The 19,112-nt window shown below is 34.4% G+C and overlaps 1 protein-coding gene across 1 annotated transcript in view; it reads left to right on the forward strand.

Moving 5' to 3' along the window:
- Positions 1–851: 851 nt before the first annotated feature.
- LOC131166973 ((DL)-glycerol-3-phosphatase 2-like) overlaps positions 852–19,112 on the forward strand; it is a 46,037-nt gene continuing 27,776 nt past the window's right edge. Inside the window, exons 1-5 of the mRNA XM_058125671.1 lie at positions 852–1,165; positions 10,570–10,794; positions 13,886–13,946; positions 14,119–14,266; positions 14,414–14,493. Of these exons, the coding sequence (XP_057981654.1) occupies positions 1,087–1,165; positions 10,570–10,794; positions 13,886–13,946; positions 14,119–14,266; positions 14,414–14,493 (593 nt within the window). The 5' untranslated portion in view covers positions 852–1,086. The remainder of the gene's footprint in view (positions 1,166–10,569; positions 10,795–13,885; positions 13,947–14,118; positions 14,267–14,413; positions 14,494–19,112) is intronic.

The following is a 19,112-nucleotide window of genomic DNA, read 5'->3' on the forward strand; positions in this document are numbered from 1 at the left end:
GATCATTTGCTCAGTTTTATATTAGTAGGTAATTGACATTTGTTTAGAAAGACCCTATGTTGCATAATACTAGTTGAGAATTTAACTCAGGTAGAAAGTTTTAAATACCCAACTCACCCCCTCTATTGGGAATACACCAATTCAAATAAGGGGAATATCATTCTTACATAGAATAAGAATCGGAATGAGATTACTATAAAACAAATGCTAAAAATGAGAGTCTTCCATTTCAATTTCAATTATTAGAGTTGATTCTCAATAACCAAATACCACCTAGGTGAAAAAATACAAATTAGCGGTTGCAAACAACTAATGGTTATTAAACATAAACTATTAAAGGGCGATTTGATATCACTATCAAAAAATTATAGAAATGAAAATAAAAAATGAGAATAAAAATAAAAAACTAAAACTAAAACCAAAATCAATAACTTTTTTGGTTAATATTTACAAAACTAAAATAAATTAAAGATTTGATTAAAAAATATTCATTTTTGTCTTTAAATCAAATACTACTACAAAAATATGATTAAAATAATAAAATTATTGAATAATACACATTAGAAAAATACTATAATAAAAAAATAAAAATTATTATAATAATTTTTCTTAATTATTTTACTTTTAGAATTTACTTTACAATAACAAATTTTATTGGACATGATAATTAAAAAATAGTAAAATTATTTTATAATTAAATTTATCATTGTCATTTTAAAATTTACGTATATTTTTTATTTTAATTGTATTTAAATTTATATAATTATTTAATTTTAATTTCAATTTTAAAATATATAAAATGAATAATTTAATTCAAAAAATATTTATAGATTAAACCACTTATCAAAAAAATTGAAAATCATAAAATTTGATTTTCAGTCTTCTTGCAAATAGGTGAAACCTGATAATATAAACATACATAGTCTATTGGAAGTAAAAACGTCACATAGTCTCCTACTCTTCTATATTGGCTGAAGATCCGCCATTGCTCGAGTCGCTTGACAAACGGCAAACCATCGGTCTGCAGAATTGGGCATTTAACCAAACCGATTGCCCGCAGAGCCCCAACGGCCAACACGGCCAGAAATGGGAACCGAAGCCGGTTGTGTTCCAAGCAGAGGACCCATCACTCACGTCATCTTCGACATGGACGGACTCTTACTGGGTAATTCTGTCATGCTCTTCCCACCTCCATTTAAAATAGTTATCATTAATTTTTTTTTTTTAAATGTTGCTCTTTGCGTTTTCTTGCGTCGTGTGTGTTACGTTCTCTTTCCTCTCTGTGATGGTGACTTTACTCCTTGATCTTTTTTGCAAGTTGCAAATGTGGTTTTGTTTCGATGTTACAAGTGTTGTGAAATCCAATTGTTGATTAAGGGTTTGTTTGGGATTGGGACCAGCTTTGGAGAGGATGGTTTCAAATGGACAATCCGGTTCTCATGGGCTGCGCTTATACATCACTGTGCCACTGATAAAGTGCGGCCCCGTTTTGTCATCTATTGGATTCTGCTGGATCTTGGATGGATTTTTTGTTTGAAGTGGTATATTTCTTTTTGAAAAATTGTTTTGCTTGTTGATTTGATTTTTGGAGGAAGTAGGCATTAACTGTTTCTTGGTGATGGGGGGAAATGTTTCAATAAGCCAAGCACCGATTTTGCATAATTTCTACCCTATTGTATCAAGAGAGGAAGTTTTCAACAATGTAGAAGGTATAGGAATTACCATATGCATTATGCTTAATCCTCATATTGAGCAACTAGTGATGTTCTAAGAGAACATTACTGATATTAGAAATCTACATCGTTTTGCTTCGTCTGAGGAGGAACACCTTTGGGAGATTCATTTCGTTGGAGAAAATACCACACAAAGGGGCTTTGAGCTCCTTTTGTATTTGAGACGGCAAGGAGGCATCTAGTTGGAGAGCTTTTCGGGAAACAACGAAGGGCAAGTTTGAAGTAGAGGAGAACAAACTAGGGGACCTATGATTGAGATGCCTAGATTGTGGATTTGCTAACATCGACAACTACTCAAGTCTAGACACCAGAAAATCTTTGTTCTCTAGGCTGGAACCATCGGGAAATCGTTTGGGGCAATCTTTTGTTGACCAAAATTAGCTGAAGAGATATCCTAACTCAGGTAGGCTAGAGTCTAGAAGATTAGAGGAGATGTATGGCACATTCCTTATTAGGAAGAAAGCAAAATTTGTATGGATTGAAATTTTAGGCGCTAGGCCATCCTTAGGACCATTTAATTTAGCCTATGGAAGCTATAGAGGATACTACTCAGGTGCCTCATCTTTAGACTTAGTGTTACGAACATGGAGTCCTTAATATCCATTAGGAATCACCCTTGCCAAAATCTTCCTAAAGTGTCGAGGCGTCATGCCCGTGCGGCGACAACACTACACCAAGTCCAGCCAAGTTGTACTCATCCAAGGAAACGATCAAGTGTCTAACCCAGTGGTCAAGTCTCATGGCTCAAGAATCCTTGAACCAACTAAGGTCATTACTAAGGAACTCGAACTCAAACGGTAAGGGAAATAACTCACATTCTACCAGTACTAAGGGTAACTCTCATCCCATCAGCACAATTGTATAGCCAACAACCAAGAAGGACGTACACCCAAACCTTTGGGCCAGAGAGTCTTGTGCAATCCATTCCCAAATGGATTGTTCGTGGCGCTCCCAATCCCACTCAGAAGGCCCAGTGGAAGATGTTAAGAGCCTGCCCCTACCTAGGTTGCTCACTTAGTACCCATCGGGACATTGGGGGAGTTAGGATGTACACCTAGTCAATGTTGTCAGAATTAGGATTCTACGTTGGATTGTTGGAGGTGTCTGCAGGATCGGATTGTAGAATCAGATCGAGAATCGTAAGATTCTACTTTCAATGTAAAACAAATATTTAAAATAAATGTAAATGGAATTTTATAACAATTCTTAAGACTATAAGCTTAATTAATAAGTCAATCAAGTTAGAAACATAATTTAGGATGTAGCTCAAGTGGTAGAGCCCTCGCACAACAAGGAAATCAAGGTTCAAATCCTTGCATTCCTATTATATTTGTGAATGTAGCTCAATTAAACCAATTTATGATAAAATCATAAAAAATAAAGAGATCATCATCAACAAAATTCCAAACCATCCTATTCAGTGCCAATTGCCATACAACAAAATTCTCAGTTCCCAGCTACCCACATAACACAATTAAAACTCAATATTCAAACCATCCAAATATCCAATTCATAAGACAACCAATTAACCATTCAAACTTAAAAACAAGTTTTAATAACAACCAACCAACAAACAAAGCTAAAAACCTACAACTATCAAGCTAGGTCGTCAATGTCGGGACAATCTAAGTCATATGCATCAAGATCATCATCAATGTCTTCATCTAGTTCATCGTCAATAACATCATCGACGTCATGGTTCTCATCATCATCAAATGTATTGGATGCTTCATTTCTTGAATCAGTCGTGGGTTCATCAAATTCGTTGTCATTATCATCAACTTCGTGAATTTGTATTTCATCTTCGTTTTGGATCCCAACATCAATTTTTGAACCACCTATTCCAAACCATGAACAAATGAAGACAAATTTATGAGTTTATAATTTTTTTTTTATGTCAAATGAGGTCTTGCTTTTAAAAATATATATATATTTACACAAAGTTTTCTAAACTCACATGCTTCTTGTAGAGTCCTTGTAATGAATTCTCCATCATTCCAAGATTCATCACTTTCATCACCATTGGAGGCTCTTTTATGAGCCGCCCTATCAAGAACATTTAACCATCTTCCATTGGGTGGAAGAGTAGGACTTTCTGTTATCCATTCAACATCAGATGGGATATCATCAAAACACAAATTGGTAGCTTTAGGATCAGCCTCCCTCCTAGCTTGCCTTTCTTTTAGCTTCAAATTATACATAACAAAAACCAAATCATTCATCCTCTGCTTGTGCAAACGATTTCTTCTCTTTGTATGCACCTATACAAATGGTCAAATACACAATACTATTAGTCTATTATAATTTATAAGTAACAAGTTTGTAATTCAAAAGTTTCATATTTTTAAATATTATGTAAATTTTAATGCAAAGAGACTTAGGAAGTTAGTACCATCTCAAATGCACTCCAATTTCTCTCACATCCAGTTGAACTACATGTTAAGCTTTATAATCGGATTGCAAACCTTTTCAACTCAGGACACTCATCACCATAAGATTCCCACCAATCAGTTGTAGATTTTATATTTCTTGTCATTTTGCCTGTTCAATGACAAATAGTCCAGCAGCATTCCTAAATTTATCAAGTTGCATATCTATTTTGATTCTTTCTTCAGGATCATGCACCATTCTTTGCATGCAATTGTATAGGCCAATCTTAACCTCTGAATCTACCTTAAAATTTGGGCTCTAATGATAGTGGGGACTCAAAAAGTAGGCTGCAGCATGTAATGGCCTATGGAGTTGAAGCTCCCATCTCTCATCAATGATGTCCCAAATTGGTTGATAACTACAACAAAAGTTAAAACAAGAACAACTAAAATGAGAGAGTTAACATTTTAAAAGTACTCTAGTTGCATATTATTTATTAAACCAATTTTAAACAAGCCAAGAGACACTTGAGTTACCTCTTTTGAACATTATTGAAGTTCAATTGTATTTTTTTTTGCACAATCCATTTGCTCATAAATAAATCCCATTGCCAGTGTTGCATCTGAATCTACCATCCTCAATACCTTGATTAATGGTAATGCAGCTCGTAGGCAAGTAGTGACATATAGCCAAAAACCTCGAGTGTCCAACAAAATCCTTTGAATTTTCTTCCCTTTTTGTGAGGTTGCAAACCAACTAGAGGTCTACTTGTTTGAGGAAAACATAGAAATCAAGGATCCTTTATGCTCAACAATGCAAGATAAAGTCAAGTATGCAGTGGCAAAGCGTGTCACAGCTGGTCTAATGAGATCCCTCCCTTTAATAAACTCCTTCAACCAAGTAATGAGCATGGCCGTAGAGTATTTATGTTGTAATGCTTCTACCCTTTGCAATAGTCACATGATGTACTTGAAGCTTCTTCTCAAAGTCTTCCAAGATCAAGTCAATGCAATATGCTGTACAAGGTGTCCAAAACAATTTTTTCCTTTTCTCCATTAGCATCTCACCAGCTAATTTGTAGTTTGAAGCATAATCTGTCACTATTTGGACAACATTCTCTTCTCCAACCTTTTCTACAACCTCATCTAGCATTTCAAAAAGGGCTATTCATCGAAAAGTTACCAATGGAATGTCTTTTCTTATCAGTCAATCTTTCAGACATAATAGTGCAACCCGTTCTCCTCCACTCTAACTTATACTCTTCAATCAAATTCATAACCCTCATTACTTCATTTTTGAGAAATTTCACCCTAATTTCATTATAGGAAGGTGGTTCAAGTCTAGGACCATATTTCCCAACCATATCAAGCATTACCAAAAATTCTGGATTGTTTACACAATTGAATGAAAGGGCACTAGTGTAGAAAAATCTAGCAATTTGCTGACAAACTTTATCCGGATCTCCTTTCTTGAAAATTTGATTTACTGTTGCTTGATTGCTGGATTTGGAGAAAAAAACCATCCATTTTACTTTTACCTCTTTTTTTTACTGGTTGCACCTTTTTACAAGAGTCATCATCTAAACTATGAATGGATTTTTTTCTCCTTTGAGATTTTTGGGATTGGGCTTGCCAAATGTCAAGGAATTTTCACCTCACATCCTTTGGAACTTTGCTGCAAGGTTCAACATTTTGTGTAGTTCCAGAAAGATGGTGTTTTAGCCTATATATATATATCACCAGATCAAATAATTCCCCATTACCGACATTTCACCGTGCTCCCATCCAACATCAGACCTATTACCAGCACTATATTTCTTTTGACACTACCCTGATCCACCAGCACCACTAGACATGATAGTGATAGGTGCTTACACAGCTTAGGTAGTATTAGTAAGCACTAAGCAGCAAGCAGCAGAGCACACAAAATTGTAAGTCTGTATTCTGTAAGCACTAAGCGGTAAGTACAGCTGCAACCTGCAAGTCTGCAACACAGTGTTAGTCTCTTAGAAGTTAGAATTTAGAAGTTTGAACAACCCAAGTTATCAAGTTCACAAAAAAATAACCAAATTAATCATCAATCAAAAAGAAAGATTTCAATGAAGTTAAATACTTAAATAACTAAAAGAGATTGATGATTCTTTCTTGAAGAAACAAATGAACAGCAACTCAGCAAAAGAAGAGGAAGAAGGAGAAAAACAGAGCTCAGTAGTCGTAGCTGGCTGTAGCTCACTGCTGAGTGTTGGTTCTGCTGAATGAATTTCTTTTCAAGGCTCAAGCATACCTAGAACTGAAGAGTGCTGACACTGCTGTCTGCTGAGGTGTTTGATTGAGAGAAGAGGACTAAAGAAAGGAGTCAAAACCAAAGAAAAATCAGAGCTGAGTGCTGACAGAAGAGTCAACTGTGGAGAGTGCTGAACTGCAAATCAAACACGAACAGGACTGTTACAGGAGTAGTCGACTCGACTAGAGGACAGTCATAGAGAGATGAGAGTGTTCGTAGGCTTCGCTGAATCGCTGGTTGTTGCTTTGCTAGTTGCAGCTGATCAATTGAACACCAAAGCTGCCAAATGACTCGAACAGAGCAGCTGGGAGCTATTTTTCCCTTGATTTCAAGATTTTGGGCTTAATATTAAAACTTTGGGCCCTCTGGTACAGTAAAAACACTTATTGGGCCTTGCATTGCAATCTCAAAGAGGGAAAAGACCCAATCCAGGCAGCACTGTAGGATGGTAAAGATTCTACTTACGATTTCGATCCTACGATTCCACCGATTCAGCTACGATTCTGCCACGATTCTACTGCAATGCGATTTTCCTTGGGAGTTGGATCGTGTGGGTGAATTTGAATCATAGAATCGTACAATTCTACTATTTAAGTTGCAATTTTAACAACAATGCACCCAGTGTACCCCCTCCCCAACACACACACAACAACCAGCATCATTTGCTAATGGCTCTCATCATGGCAGCATCCCTCTTCTGTAGAGTGCCAGCCTCCCACACTCAGCAATAAACCTGTCACCGGCTCTAGTCTGCATAGACGAGGTACTTGTATTCTTCTTCCCTGATTGGATGCTTCAGAAAATAGTCCCTGAGCCCTGCTTTTATTTTATTTCTCTTGGAATATGTGGAATAGGTTTTTTGATATTCTTGATGAGAGTCGGGTGCCGTTCTTCCTTGGAGGGACTTTTTCGTAGAAATTTACGGCTTTTGCTAGATGTATGGAGAGGAAGCTTCTCGGGAAGTTTGCTTTGTTGGTGACTTTGGTGTATTTGGTTGGAGTGGAATGCTTGGATTTTCAAAGGACAAAAGAATTCCTTTGATTCGGTCTGGTGTATAATTGGGTTATGTTTGGTTAAGGTTTTTTGGATACAATTTTCTGTATTCAAAAACCCCGGATACAATGAATACACAAAATTTTGTTTCAAGTGTGCTTTGTGATCGTAGGATACCCTCAAAATTAAAAGGAAGTTTTATAGGACGGTTATAAGATCAGCTATGCTATATGGATCAGAATGTTGGGCGACGAAGAAACAGAATATCCAAAAAGTAAAAGTAAAGTTGCCGAGATGAGAATGCTTAGATGGATAAGTGGTATAACATTGAAAGATAAATCAAGGAATGAACATATTCATGGTAAGTTAGGTGTAGCTCCTATAAAAGATAAGATAAGGGAGGGACAACTCAGATGGTATGGACACTAGCAACGTAGGCCACATAGTGCGCTAGTGAGGAAGAGTGAGTTAGTTACTATGGCGGTCAGTAGAAGGGGTAGGGGTAGACCTAAAATAACTTTGAAGGAGATAGTGAGTAAGGATTTAATAGCCCTAAATCTGTCAAAAGAAATGGTTCATTATCGCATAAATTGGCAAAAAAGGATTCATATAGCCGACCCCACCTATTGAGACTTAAGGATTGATTTTGTTGTTGGTTAAATGTTTAAAAAAACCATTTTTTGAAAAAGTAACCAAAAACACTCCTAAAAGATTTTCATGTTTCCCGTGTTTTTAGATACAATTTTCCAATGGCCTACATTGGCCTACGTTGTGGGGCAATGAAGACACGGGTGTGGGGCATAACCCATTTATTAATAATAATACTAATAATGATAAAAATAATTATTCTTTTATTAATAAATTGTCACTTGAATCAACCTTAAGCAAACTTACTTCCGCTGTTTTCATTTTCGCAGACAATGTCGAAAACAATTAATTAAACACAATTTTGAGTATAAAAAAAATACATGATAAAATCTCTTGTTTTCATTTTCAAAAACAACAAAACGGAAATTCTTTTTTGAATCCTTGACCAAGTGGGCCCCTAATTTTCTTGCTCTTGCTTCACTTTGTGTTCTTTTTGCGGGTTTCAAGGATTGTCTTTGGTGGATATGCAAAGGACTGGAGTGACTTTGGAGGACATCTTGTACTTTTTGTAACCCTTTATTCTTTTTGTGGTCTCCTTTGTCCTTCTTAATAAAATAATATACTATTATAAGAAATGTTTGTTTTGCCCAAGTAGGCAACTTGAAATCATCATAGTGTGCAAATCAGCAAATGTGTAATATGAGTAACTAAGAGTAGTGGCACATGCTATGCATTTAGACGTGATGTAGAATATTATTATACAATATAGTTAGCACAAAAAGTGTGGGAAATCTACTATGTTTCCTTGAAGTAAATATTCACAACAATGGATAAGGAATTATGTATTGGTCCTATATGGCATGCCAAATAGGATCATATGAGCTCTGTTCGCGTCACTGAGTATATTCTTCCTCAATATTCTGTTGAACAAATATTAAAATAGTTTAAGGTATTAAGGTAATCACTTGTGTAGTGGAGCTCTATCTCTCTATCTCTAGATAGGTAGATAGGTAACTATCTATGCATCCCAAGACCCCTTCATGTATAACCTTTCTAAGAGAAGTTAAACATCTCCTCCTTAGGAGATGAGCCACTGGGCCACGAGGCCTACAACAGTTTTTTTTTTTTTACTTTCTTCCTCTCTCGTTCTATTTTTTAGATCAATTTTGCGCTTTGTTAATGTGATTTAAAAGATGATCATATGATTTTGCAAAATGAGGTTCCAACAGGTAAACAATTTTTCACCTATTTCACTGATATGAGTGGGCTTGACTAGTCATGTTAAACAATCAATCAGTGGCTTATTTCTCCTAGGATCTTCTCTCTACTGCCTCTTAAAATTTCATGCTCATTTGGTTCTGTTTTTGCTGTGCATAAATGCTGATGGGCATAAACAAGTATCTAGTCTCAATGTGACAATAGTTTAGTCTTGCAATTAAATCTGATTGAACAGCTCTTCGGCTACTATCTGCTGTCCTTTCCTGTGAAAAGTAAAGGAAGCTATATGTGTGGATTCCTGATATTATGATATTGCCTTTTACTTTTGTTTCCCAAGCATTTTTGTAAGCTGTAGAGAATGAGAATGAATCAATTGTATATTCAATTGGGTATTCTTTGCATACTCCGGTCCCTATTTAACATGTACACAGAATAGAATATGGAAAAACAGAAGAGGACACAACTTGCAGTTGAGATGTGTATTTAGCTTCGGCGAGGGGTCTCAATTTATAGCCTCTGGCTTGTGGCAAGATCTCATGGTAGGTGGCCGTCATTCACCAACGGTGGCTGTCGTTCACACTGCTGACCGTCATTCACCAACCGTGACCGTTGTTTGCCCTGCTGACCGTCATTCACTAACTGTGGCCACCGTTCACACTGGTGGCCGTCATTCCACAATTTTGGTCTTTATATATGAGTTTTATGTAGTCAAAATTGGGAGCTTTGGTTTAATTGAAGTCCATTAACTAGTCTATCCTGCTCATGCTTTTATTATTTTTTCAATACAAGAATTTTAATAATGAAAACTTAGTACTTTCTTTCCTGATTTATTTTGCTTTTACTATAATGCCAGCGATACATTATTAGGTTCTCCTAAGTCCTACTTCATAGTAGTTTTTTCTTTGTTTTTCTGATTCTTTCCTGATTTTTCTGAATTTTTCTCATACTTTTCTTGCTCCTGTTCCTTTTCTCTCCAGAATTTAGTCTTCACAGATACTAAGGCTAACATGTACTGGAAGTGAAAAAGGTCTTATAATGACCACCATGCATTTTAATTTTCATTTTTACATGGTGGAGTCTTAACTTTTAACACTTCCATTCATACGACCTGTTGCTTTATTCAGTTATCAGGAATCTTAACTTCCTGAACTGAATTTCTTTTCCCTTTGCGTAATTCCTCACAGTTACTGCTTAATCTGTTTGAATTCTTCTCAGTTCTCACCATGCATTTCTCGCACATGATGTAATATTAGTTCCATATTTATAAAAAAATGAAAATTCAGATGTGTTAAATCTTTATGTTGAAAGGTAATAATGCTTGATTTAAAAAAAAAAAATTGAAGATCTCATTTATTTCTCCTTTTATTTTTTGTCACTGCTACAGACACCGAAAAATTCTATACTCAAGTCCAAGAAATTATACTCGGTAGATACAACAAAACTTTTGATTGGTCCCTCAAAGCAAAAATGATGGGGATGAAAGCAATAGAAGCTGCTAGGGTTTTTGTTGAAGAGACTGGAATAAGTGATTCTCTTACTGCGGAGAACTTTCTAGTTGAAAGAGAGGAAATGCTGCAGAACATGTTTCCAACTAGTGAGCTTATGCCAGGTATTGTTTATTGGATCATCACATCCTTCATTTGATTATCTATTTCTTTCTCCTTATAAAATATCAGTGTATAGTTTTAATGATATAATGTTTTAATACAGTGGCAACGAATTTGCCATTTTTTGGTCAATAATTCTGATTTGGGGAGACAAAAATAACAGTCATGAAAAGCATTGGAGTAGGTGCCTTACTCGTTTACCTAGACAAGTAGGTACCTTCATTAATGATGCAAATTTTATGAAACAGAACAGTTAAGAGAAAATCATTTAATTTCTTCTTCATTTATATTGACACCTATTTAAGCTCCCACCAATTGAAGCTCATTTTAGAATCAAACTACAACTGGTTGTTTTTCTGGAAAGCTAGCATTGCTTTTAACTGCAAGACTACAATCATGTACAATATCACCTATGACTAACTCTTTTTATTTTTTAATAAAGAATATTACAAGAAAGGAAAAAGAGAAGACATGAACGATAAGGTACTCAAGAAAAAGAGATAAAAAAAAAAAAAAAAAAAAAAAAAAAAAATTAAATTTTAATGCTTTTGATTTTGCCTAGTTTCAGCCAAAGAACTCCTCTAAAACCTCCAAGTGCCAAAGAAACAAGGAAGCCAAAAGACCACTCTATCCCTGATTAAATATGAAAAGGGCAGCCCGGTGCATCAGGATCTTAAATCTGGCATGACTTTGATGATTTTTTTTTTTGGTTACTCAAACCCATTGCACCTAGGACATAATGGAACAACTAATCTCAAATTAAATGTACAAGCTGATAATTATCCTTGAAAATTATTGGGTGTTTTTGGTATCATTTCTGTTTTCTGCTTTATGTTTTTGTTTTTGTACAGCAAAGAGATAGACTAATACAACACGTTTTGTTACGTTGTCAGTTTTCTGTTTGTCGGTTTTATGTTGTTTTCAGAAAAACGGAAAACAAAATTTTATGGTTTTCAATTCTCGTGCTACCAAAATATTTTAATAAGCATAATCGACTTTTGTGAATTAAACAATTCATTTTATACCCAATTTTTATTTAAAATTAAAATGAAATGACAATGCAAATTTTACAATATAATTAAAATAAAATATTTTATCAAAAAATTTGGGAAAATAGTAGTAAGTCATTAAAAAAATATATTTCATAATTTTTAATTGCTATTTGATCCAAGGACAAAAATTAGCAATCAACTTTTTTTTTGTTTGGATAAAAAAGCAAAGACAAAAAAAAAGAGAGAATATACAGTCAGAGCAAGGATGCTAAATCCTCAAAAAGAAAATGGAAAGACGAAAGCAAAAAACATAAAAAATGAAAGATAAAATACTATAAAAAACTAAAATCAGCCAAGAAAACCCCTCTTTAAGCCCTTCCCATCCTAGTTCACACAATACTTCAAATTAGTTCATTTATATGACTGAATATGTTTAATATGAATATTACATTACGGCTACTGCACCTCATGTATAACATAACTATCACTGATACAACAACAACAACAACAAGCCTTAAGTCCCACTAGATGGGGTCGGCTACATGAATTTTTTCCCACCAATTCACCCGATCCATAGAATTTTCCTCTATTAGATTTAGGGCTATTAAATCCTTCCTCACTACCTCATTCTAAGTTATTTTAGGCCTATCCATACCCCTTTTCATGCCATAAATAATAACTAACTCACTCCTCCTCATAGGTGCTTTACTAGGTTTGCTTTTCAAATGCCCAAACCATGTTAGCCACCCCTCTCTTATCTTGTTTCCACCAGGTGCTATACCTAATTTATTGCGTATATGCTCATTTCTTACTTTATTTTTTAATGTTAAACCACTCATTCACCTTAATATACGCATCTCAGCAACTTTCATTTTTAAAACTTGCTTTATTATGTCTATTAACCATTTCTAAAGTTTCATAAAAGAATTCCAAGCTTTACTACTAATTTCCATCATGATTTAAAATCGAAATTGAAGTTAACATCAAAATTAAAGTCTCCATCGAAACTTCTGTATTTTTTAAGCTTTGAAATTTTAGTCAAAATCAAAATTTAAGACCTTTCTTGGAACATCCCTTTTGTCAGAAACACTCAAGATCAGGAGCTTGAATCTTTTGCTGATTTGTACAGATGTCTTTATAGAAATGCCTCAAATTGGATCAACCTGGATGTGCCTTACAAAAATGGCTACTTCATTGTCAGTTCCTTCTACAAGCAGCTTGACAGCCCCTATGAAATCAGACTTGGTTTCCCTGGGCAAGTCATTTGGAAAACTGTCACACTAATGAAAGTTTCTTTTTCGTTTTTTGTTTTGCTTTGGAGGCAACTTTGGGGAAGATTCTTACTCTCAGTACTTCATAGAAGGGGTTTCCCCTTGGTTAATAGATGCTTTCTTTGCAAAGAAGATGTTGAGACTATTGACCACTTACTGCTCCACTGCCCTGGACCAGAATTTTTTGGAATTTGGCCACTGCTCTTTAGGGACAGCACTGGGTTACTGCTGAATCCATGGGTAATATGGGCTTGATAGTGTATTTCTATTTATGGAGAAAGGAAGAAAGTCTTATTCCTTGATCCTTCTCACCTTTTCTGGATTATGTGGAGAGAAAGAAATGCTAGAGCTTTTGAAGGAATATCTACTTCTCCCACAATCCTCAAGGATAGACAGCTTTATACTCTTTGTCTCTTTCAAGGTTTGATGGGCAGTACATGCTGGATACATTTAATTTTTGATTTCTTGGATACACTGATTGTCGATCCATCTTTTTTGTGTTCTATTTTCTTGCTGATTAGAGAGAGAGAGAGAGAGAGAGTAACTTGTAATTATCATTAGTTATCTTCACCTATGATTTGAAAGAGGACCACTGTGCTGTTGTTTCAAAGTTAGTAAAAAGCCAGGGATATCATTGACTATTTTTACTGTTTTACCGAAGTATCTTCAGGTATTATTTGAAATAAAACCAAGCTACTGTTGTTTCAAGATATTATTTTGGAAGAACATCTATAACTATTTTTTGTTATTTAAATTTTTACTTCATTTTCATTTAGTGGAAAGTTAATTTCATTAACGAAGTTTTGTTATTTTTTATTTTCTTGTTGAAGGGGCTAGCCACTTAGTCAATCATCTCCACAAAAATGGGATACCGATTTGTGTAGCAACAGGGTATGATTCTTCATTTGGCTTCCTTGTTCTATTGTAACAATTGCCTAGTCTCAGAAGGGGATAATGATTTATGAGAAAACCTATGTGTAGTATTTTCATATGTTATCATGAAATCAGCGAAAATATGAAATTCAAAAAAATTCAGAGGCATTATTTATTTGAAATCTTACAGTTCTCATAGGCGACATTTTGAATTGAAGACACAAAGACATGTTGAGCTTTTCTCTTTGATGCATCATGTCGTTCTTGGTGATGATGGAGAAGTTAAACAAGGCAAGCCATCACCAGATATATTCCTCGTGGCTGCCAAAAGATTTGAGGTAGATGAATGTTTTTTATCATCTCTACTTTTTCTGGGTTAGACAGTGCCATTTGTTGTTGGTTCCATTCATCGGTTCCATGTAGCTGCTCATCTTTGACATCAAGAAAGATTAATATAACGGCTTATACAATTTATGGCTTTACAGGGCAGTCCAGTAGATCCACATAAGATTCTTGTGTTTGAAGATGCACCCTCTGGAGTTCTTGCTGCTAAGACTGCTGGCATGTAAGAGTTTCTATTAGAACATGTTTAAATTGTTGATCAATCACACTATAAATACACTTTACTAATTTATTCACTTAGCCCATTGCAACGAGTTCTTGGTTCCTTTGCCGAGTTTCCCGCTGTCATCCTCCACATCAATTCTAGTTTCTTGAATTCTATTGATATTTCATCGAAGTTTTTGTATGAATTTATGTTTGGGTTCGGTCATCGCTCGTCATAGTAGCAAAGAAATTTGACATCTTGGACTCTGCCCACCGCCCTCTGTTCTCGTCCCTCTCTCTCCATTGTTTTAGTGTTCTTCAAGGTGGTCCCTTTTACAAGTTTCTTTGTCATCTTGTAGAGCTTCTCTCTTCTTTTTTTCTTTTCTTCGTCATCCAACTTGTCTAATTTGAAATCTTGAGTTACATACACACTCTCACTTTTTGAATTTTATTTTCTTGGAAGTGAAGAAATCAAATCCTCAAATTTTTTTTTGTTTTTGTTTTTTGTTATTTATTTATTTATTTGCACTTATGTATTTTTATGTCTCTTGAAACACCAAATTTACAGTTCTTCTAAAGGTTATGCAAGATTGCACATTTTAGATCAAATCATGTCAAAAAAGAACATCCAAATTTGATTAAGGTTATGTGTGAGGGGCCACGAGTCCAACGGTTATGTCAGCACCATATACCTACCCAATTCCATCGCCAATCTTGAATTTAAATCTTGAATTTAGATGGAAGAATTCTTGTAATTCTTCGTTGCTTCAATATTCTTTGATTGATTTTTTGTTGGCATCATCAAATTTCCGGTGCCAAGGGTACTTATTACGGTATTTTCAATTGGTTGTCATTATATTATTATTATTATTATTATTATTTATTTATTTTATTTTATTTTATTATTATTATTATTATTATTATTATTTTTATTTTTCCAGTAGTTGGTTAGTAGTGGAGATTTTGTGTTTTCCATTTGCAAATCTTGGGGTGTACAAAACTTTTTCAAAAACTACTATTTGCACTTTTTTTTTTAGTCTAGGTTGGATTCACACCCAAAATTGTATGCGTTAGATTTTTTAAGTGCATTATGTTGTCTGTATGGTTTATATTGGTTGTGGGTGTGATTTAGAAAATTGTCTATGTGAAACAAGTTTGCATTAAAAAAAAAAAAAAACCTAAACGTGTACTTCGCTTGTATAACACAAATTATCTTTGTATACACAATTGATCCCAAGCCCGGATAAAGGAGCATGGTTGTGTTAAGTAGTTGTTAGCTAATGTAAAACTTTGTCAAATCTTATTATCATGAATTCTTACCAAATTCACCTAGGTCAAGAGAATAGATCAGCTCAATGTAGAAGGGAGAGGGCTAATAAGTTAGCACAAAAAAGTAGGATTAGATTAGCAACTTGGAATATAGGGACACTTATGGGTAAAAGTATGGAAATAGTGTTTAAAAGGAAAATTGACTAAATTTGCCTTCAAGAAAAGAAATGGGTAGGAGAGAAAGCTAGAGAATTGAGAAATTAAGATGTACACTGGAAAAGAGAAACATAAAAACGGGATGGGAATTATTGTAGAATAAGACCTAAAATATAATGTAATAAATGTTAAAAGAATAGGAGATAGGATCATTAAAATCAAGATAGCTCTAGGCGTGAAAATAGTGAACGTCATTAGTGCATATGCTCCCTAAATAGGCTTAGCAGAAAATCTTGAAAGAAAATTTTTAGAATATATGGATAGTATTTTACAAGGGATACCAACGTATGAAAAGACATTCATAAGAGTTGATTTGAATGGACACATCGGAAAGGATAATATAGGCTATGAGATGATACATGGAGGCCATGGATCTAAAGATTAAAATGTGGTCAGTATACAATCTTAGATTTTGCCATGTCTTATGATTTGGTTATATTGAATGCTTGTTTTGTAAAAAAAGAGAAAAACACTTAATAACTTTCAAGAGTGGGCATTTTCTTAACTTGAAACGGGGATTGTCTATCTTTTAAGGATTGTATAGTTATCCTAGGTGAAAGTTTTGCTACACAAAATAGTCTTAGTATTAGATATACATATTAAAAAATGGAAGAAAAAGAGTAACATAAATCAACACAAAAAAACTAGATGGTGGAGCTTGAAGGGAAATAATATATTAAAATTCATAGATAAAATGATTAAAGAGTGTGATTGGATTGTAGGGGATAAGGTAGATGTAAACATTGTTTGGAATAAAATGGCTATTTCTATCATAAGGATAGCAAAAGAGGTTTTAGGTAAGTCCAAAGGAAGATACTCGGGTAGCAAAGAAGGTGGTGGGATCAAGAAGTCCAAAAAGCTGTTAAGACAAAAAGAAATTGTACATATATAGAAAATGCTAAAAAAAAAAACTATTAGTAAAGCTAAACATAGAACTTAGATACTTTATATACTAGACTAGATACAAGAGGAGAAAAAGGCATTTATAAACTTGCTAGAGTTAGATAAAGAAAATGCAAAGATTTTGGTGATGCAAAATATATAAAGGACGAGAATGAAAGATTGAACTTGGAAGTGACAAATGAGGAGAAGACTAAAAATAGGAGATTTATTCGCAAAATTAGAGTTCTTGAAGTTAAGATGACATTAAAAAAGATGAAAAGTGGGAAATCTATAGGACAAAACAAAATACCAATTAAAGTTTGGAAATGTTTAGGGGATAAAGGAAATATTTGATTAACTAATTTATTTGATTATTATAAAAACCAAGAAAATGCCAGAAGAATGAAGGAAAAGTATGTTAGTATGTTTATACAGAAACAAGGGCAATATTCGAAATTGTATTAACTATCGTGTAACTAAGATTATGAGTGATACAATGAAATTATTGGAAAGGGTAATTGAACATAGAATAAGACTAGAAACGAGAATTTCAAAAAATCAATTTAGTTTTATGCTTGGGAGATCAACAACATAAGCTATTTATCTTATAAGAAGCTTAGTGAAAAAGTCTAAGAAAAAGAAAAGGGACTTGTTTTTATTGACCTAGAGAAAGTTTATGATAGAGTACCTAGGGAAGTTCCTTAGTGGGTCTTAGGAAAGAAGGGGGTTTGTAGTAGATATACTGAGGTCATTAAGAATATGTATGATAGGGTAGTGACTAGCGTTAATGACTATAGGAGGGGAATCTAGAGATTTTCCAATCACAATAGGTGTACATCAAGGTTCTACTTTGAGTCCTTATCTTTACTTTAGTGATTGATGAACTTACTAGGAATCCCAAAATGAGATCCCTTGGTGTATGTTATTTGCAGATGATATCGTGTTGATTGATGATGGTAGAAGCAGAGTTGAATCTAAGTTAGAACTTTGGAGCCATGGTTTTCAATCGCGGTAGCGGGTAGCATAACGTAACGGTAACAGGCGTAACGGGAAGCAGGAGTAGCGGATGTTACATAACGGGAAGCGGGTGTAACGACCGTGAATTTTTTTGAAGCACGCACAACCTTGTGCATATTAGCGTACTTGCATGTTTTAAGCTTTTGGCCATTCTTAGAAAGGGTTTTAGTGTATTTTGGACCCTTTAGTTCGAGTAACTAAGTTATTTGGTAAGGGCAACAAGTTTACATTTGTTTTAAACCATCATTGATAGAAAATTACGTGTGCGCGCGTATTTATACTTCTCATTGTTCTTATCTGTGATAAATTCTTATGTGTGCTAAATGAATTAATAAAATAAAATACATTATACACTCCATTAGTCTATTAGACACATAAGACATACAAATAATATAAATATAAAATAGCTAGAAAAGAAAGAAGGTTGAAGTTGAAAAATAAAGAACATAAATATCACATTACTAATATTATTAAAAAAAAATTCCTAACAAGTTAGTATTTTGAAATTGTTAATTAATGCATCTATTGTGAGTATTTAAAGAAAAAGTAAATTTTGTATCATTGTCATCTTCATTATAATCTTTTCCCCCTCTTGCCATTTGGTATATTGAGAATGATATATGAAAGAGAGAGAAAAAGTAAAAAATAAAATATTTTTTTGGTGTAACAGTCTTGTAGCGGTTACGTAACGGCCGTAGCGGCCTTTACGCAACGGTTGTGGTCCGTAACGGCCGCTACGGCCGTGATTTTTCTTCCCACCGATTTCGCGGTGTGTAACGGTATCGGTAACCCAAAAAACCTTTACGTAACGGCGTTACGTAACGGTCGCGGCCTTTATTTAAAACCATGTTTGGAGCGCCATATTAGAGTCTAAAGGGTTTAGGATAAGTAGGAATAGGGTAGAATATATGAAATGTAATTTTAGTAATATAAGTAGTAGTAGTGGAGAGAAGATTAAACTTGATAATTAAGAGATTGATAGTACTAATATATTTACATATCTTGGGTCTATTATACAAGCGGAAAGGGGAATTGAAGAAGATGTAGTACATAGAATTAAAACAGGTTGGGTAAAATGGAGGAGTGCGTCAGGTGTGTTGTGTGATCGTAGAATACCCTTAAAATTAAAAAGGAAGTTTTATAAAATGGCTATAAGGTTGGCTATAGTTTATGGTTCAGAATGTTGGGCAACTAACAAACAACATGTACAAAAAGTAGAAGTTTTTGAAATGCTAATGTTAAGGTGGATGAGCA

Source organism: Malania oleifera, chromosome 10 (genome assembly GCF_029873635.1).
Source record: "Malania oleifera isolate guangnan ecotype guangnan chromosome 10, ASM2987363v1, whole genome shotgun sequence".
In the NCBI taxonomy this organism is placed as follows: domain Eukaryota; kingdom Viridiplantae; phylum Streptophyta; class Magnoliopsida; order Santalales; family Ximeniaceae; genus Malania; species Malania oleifera.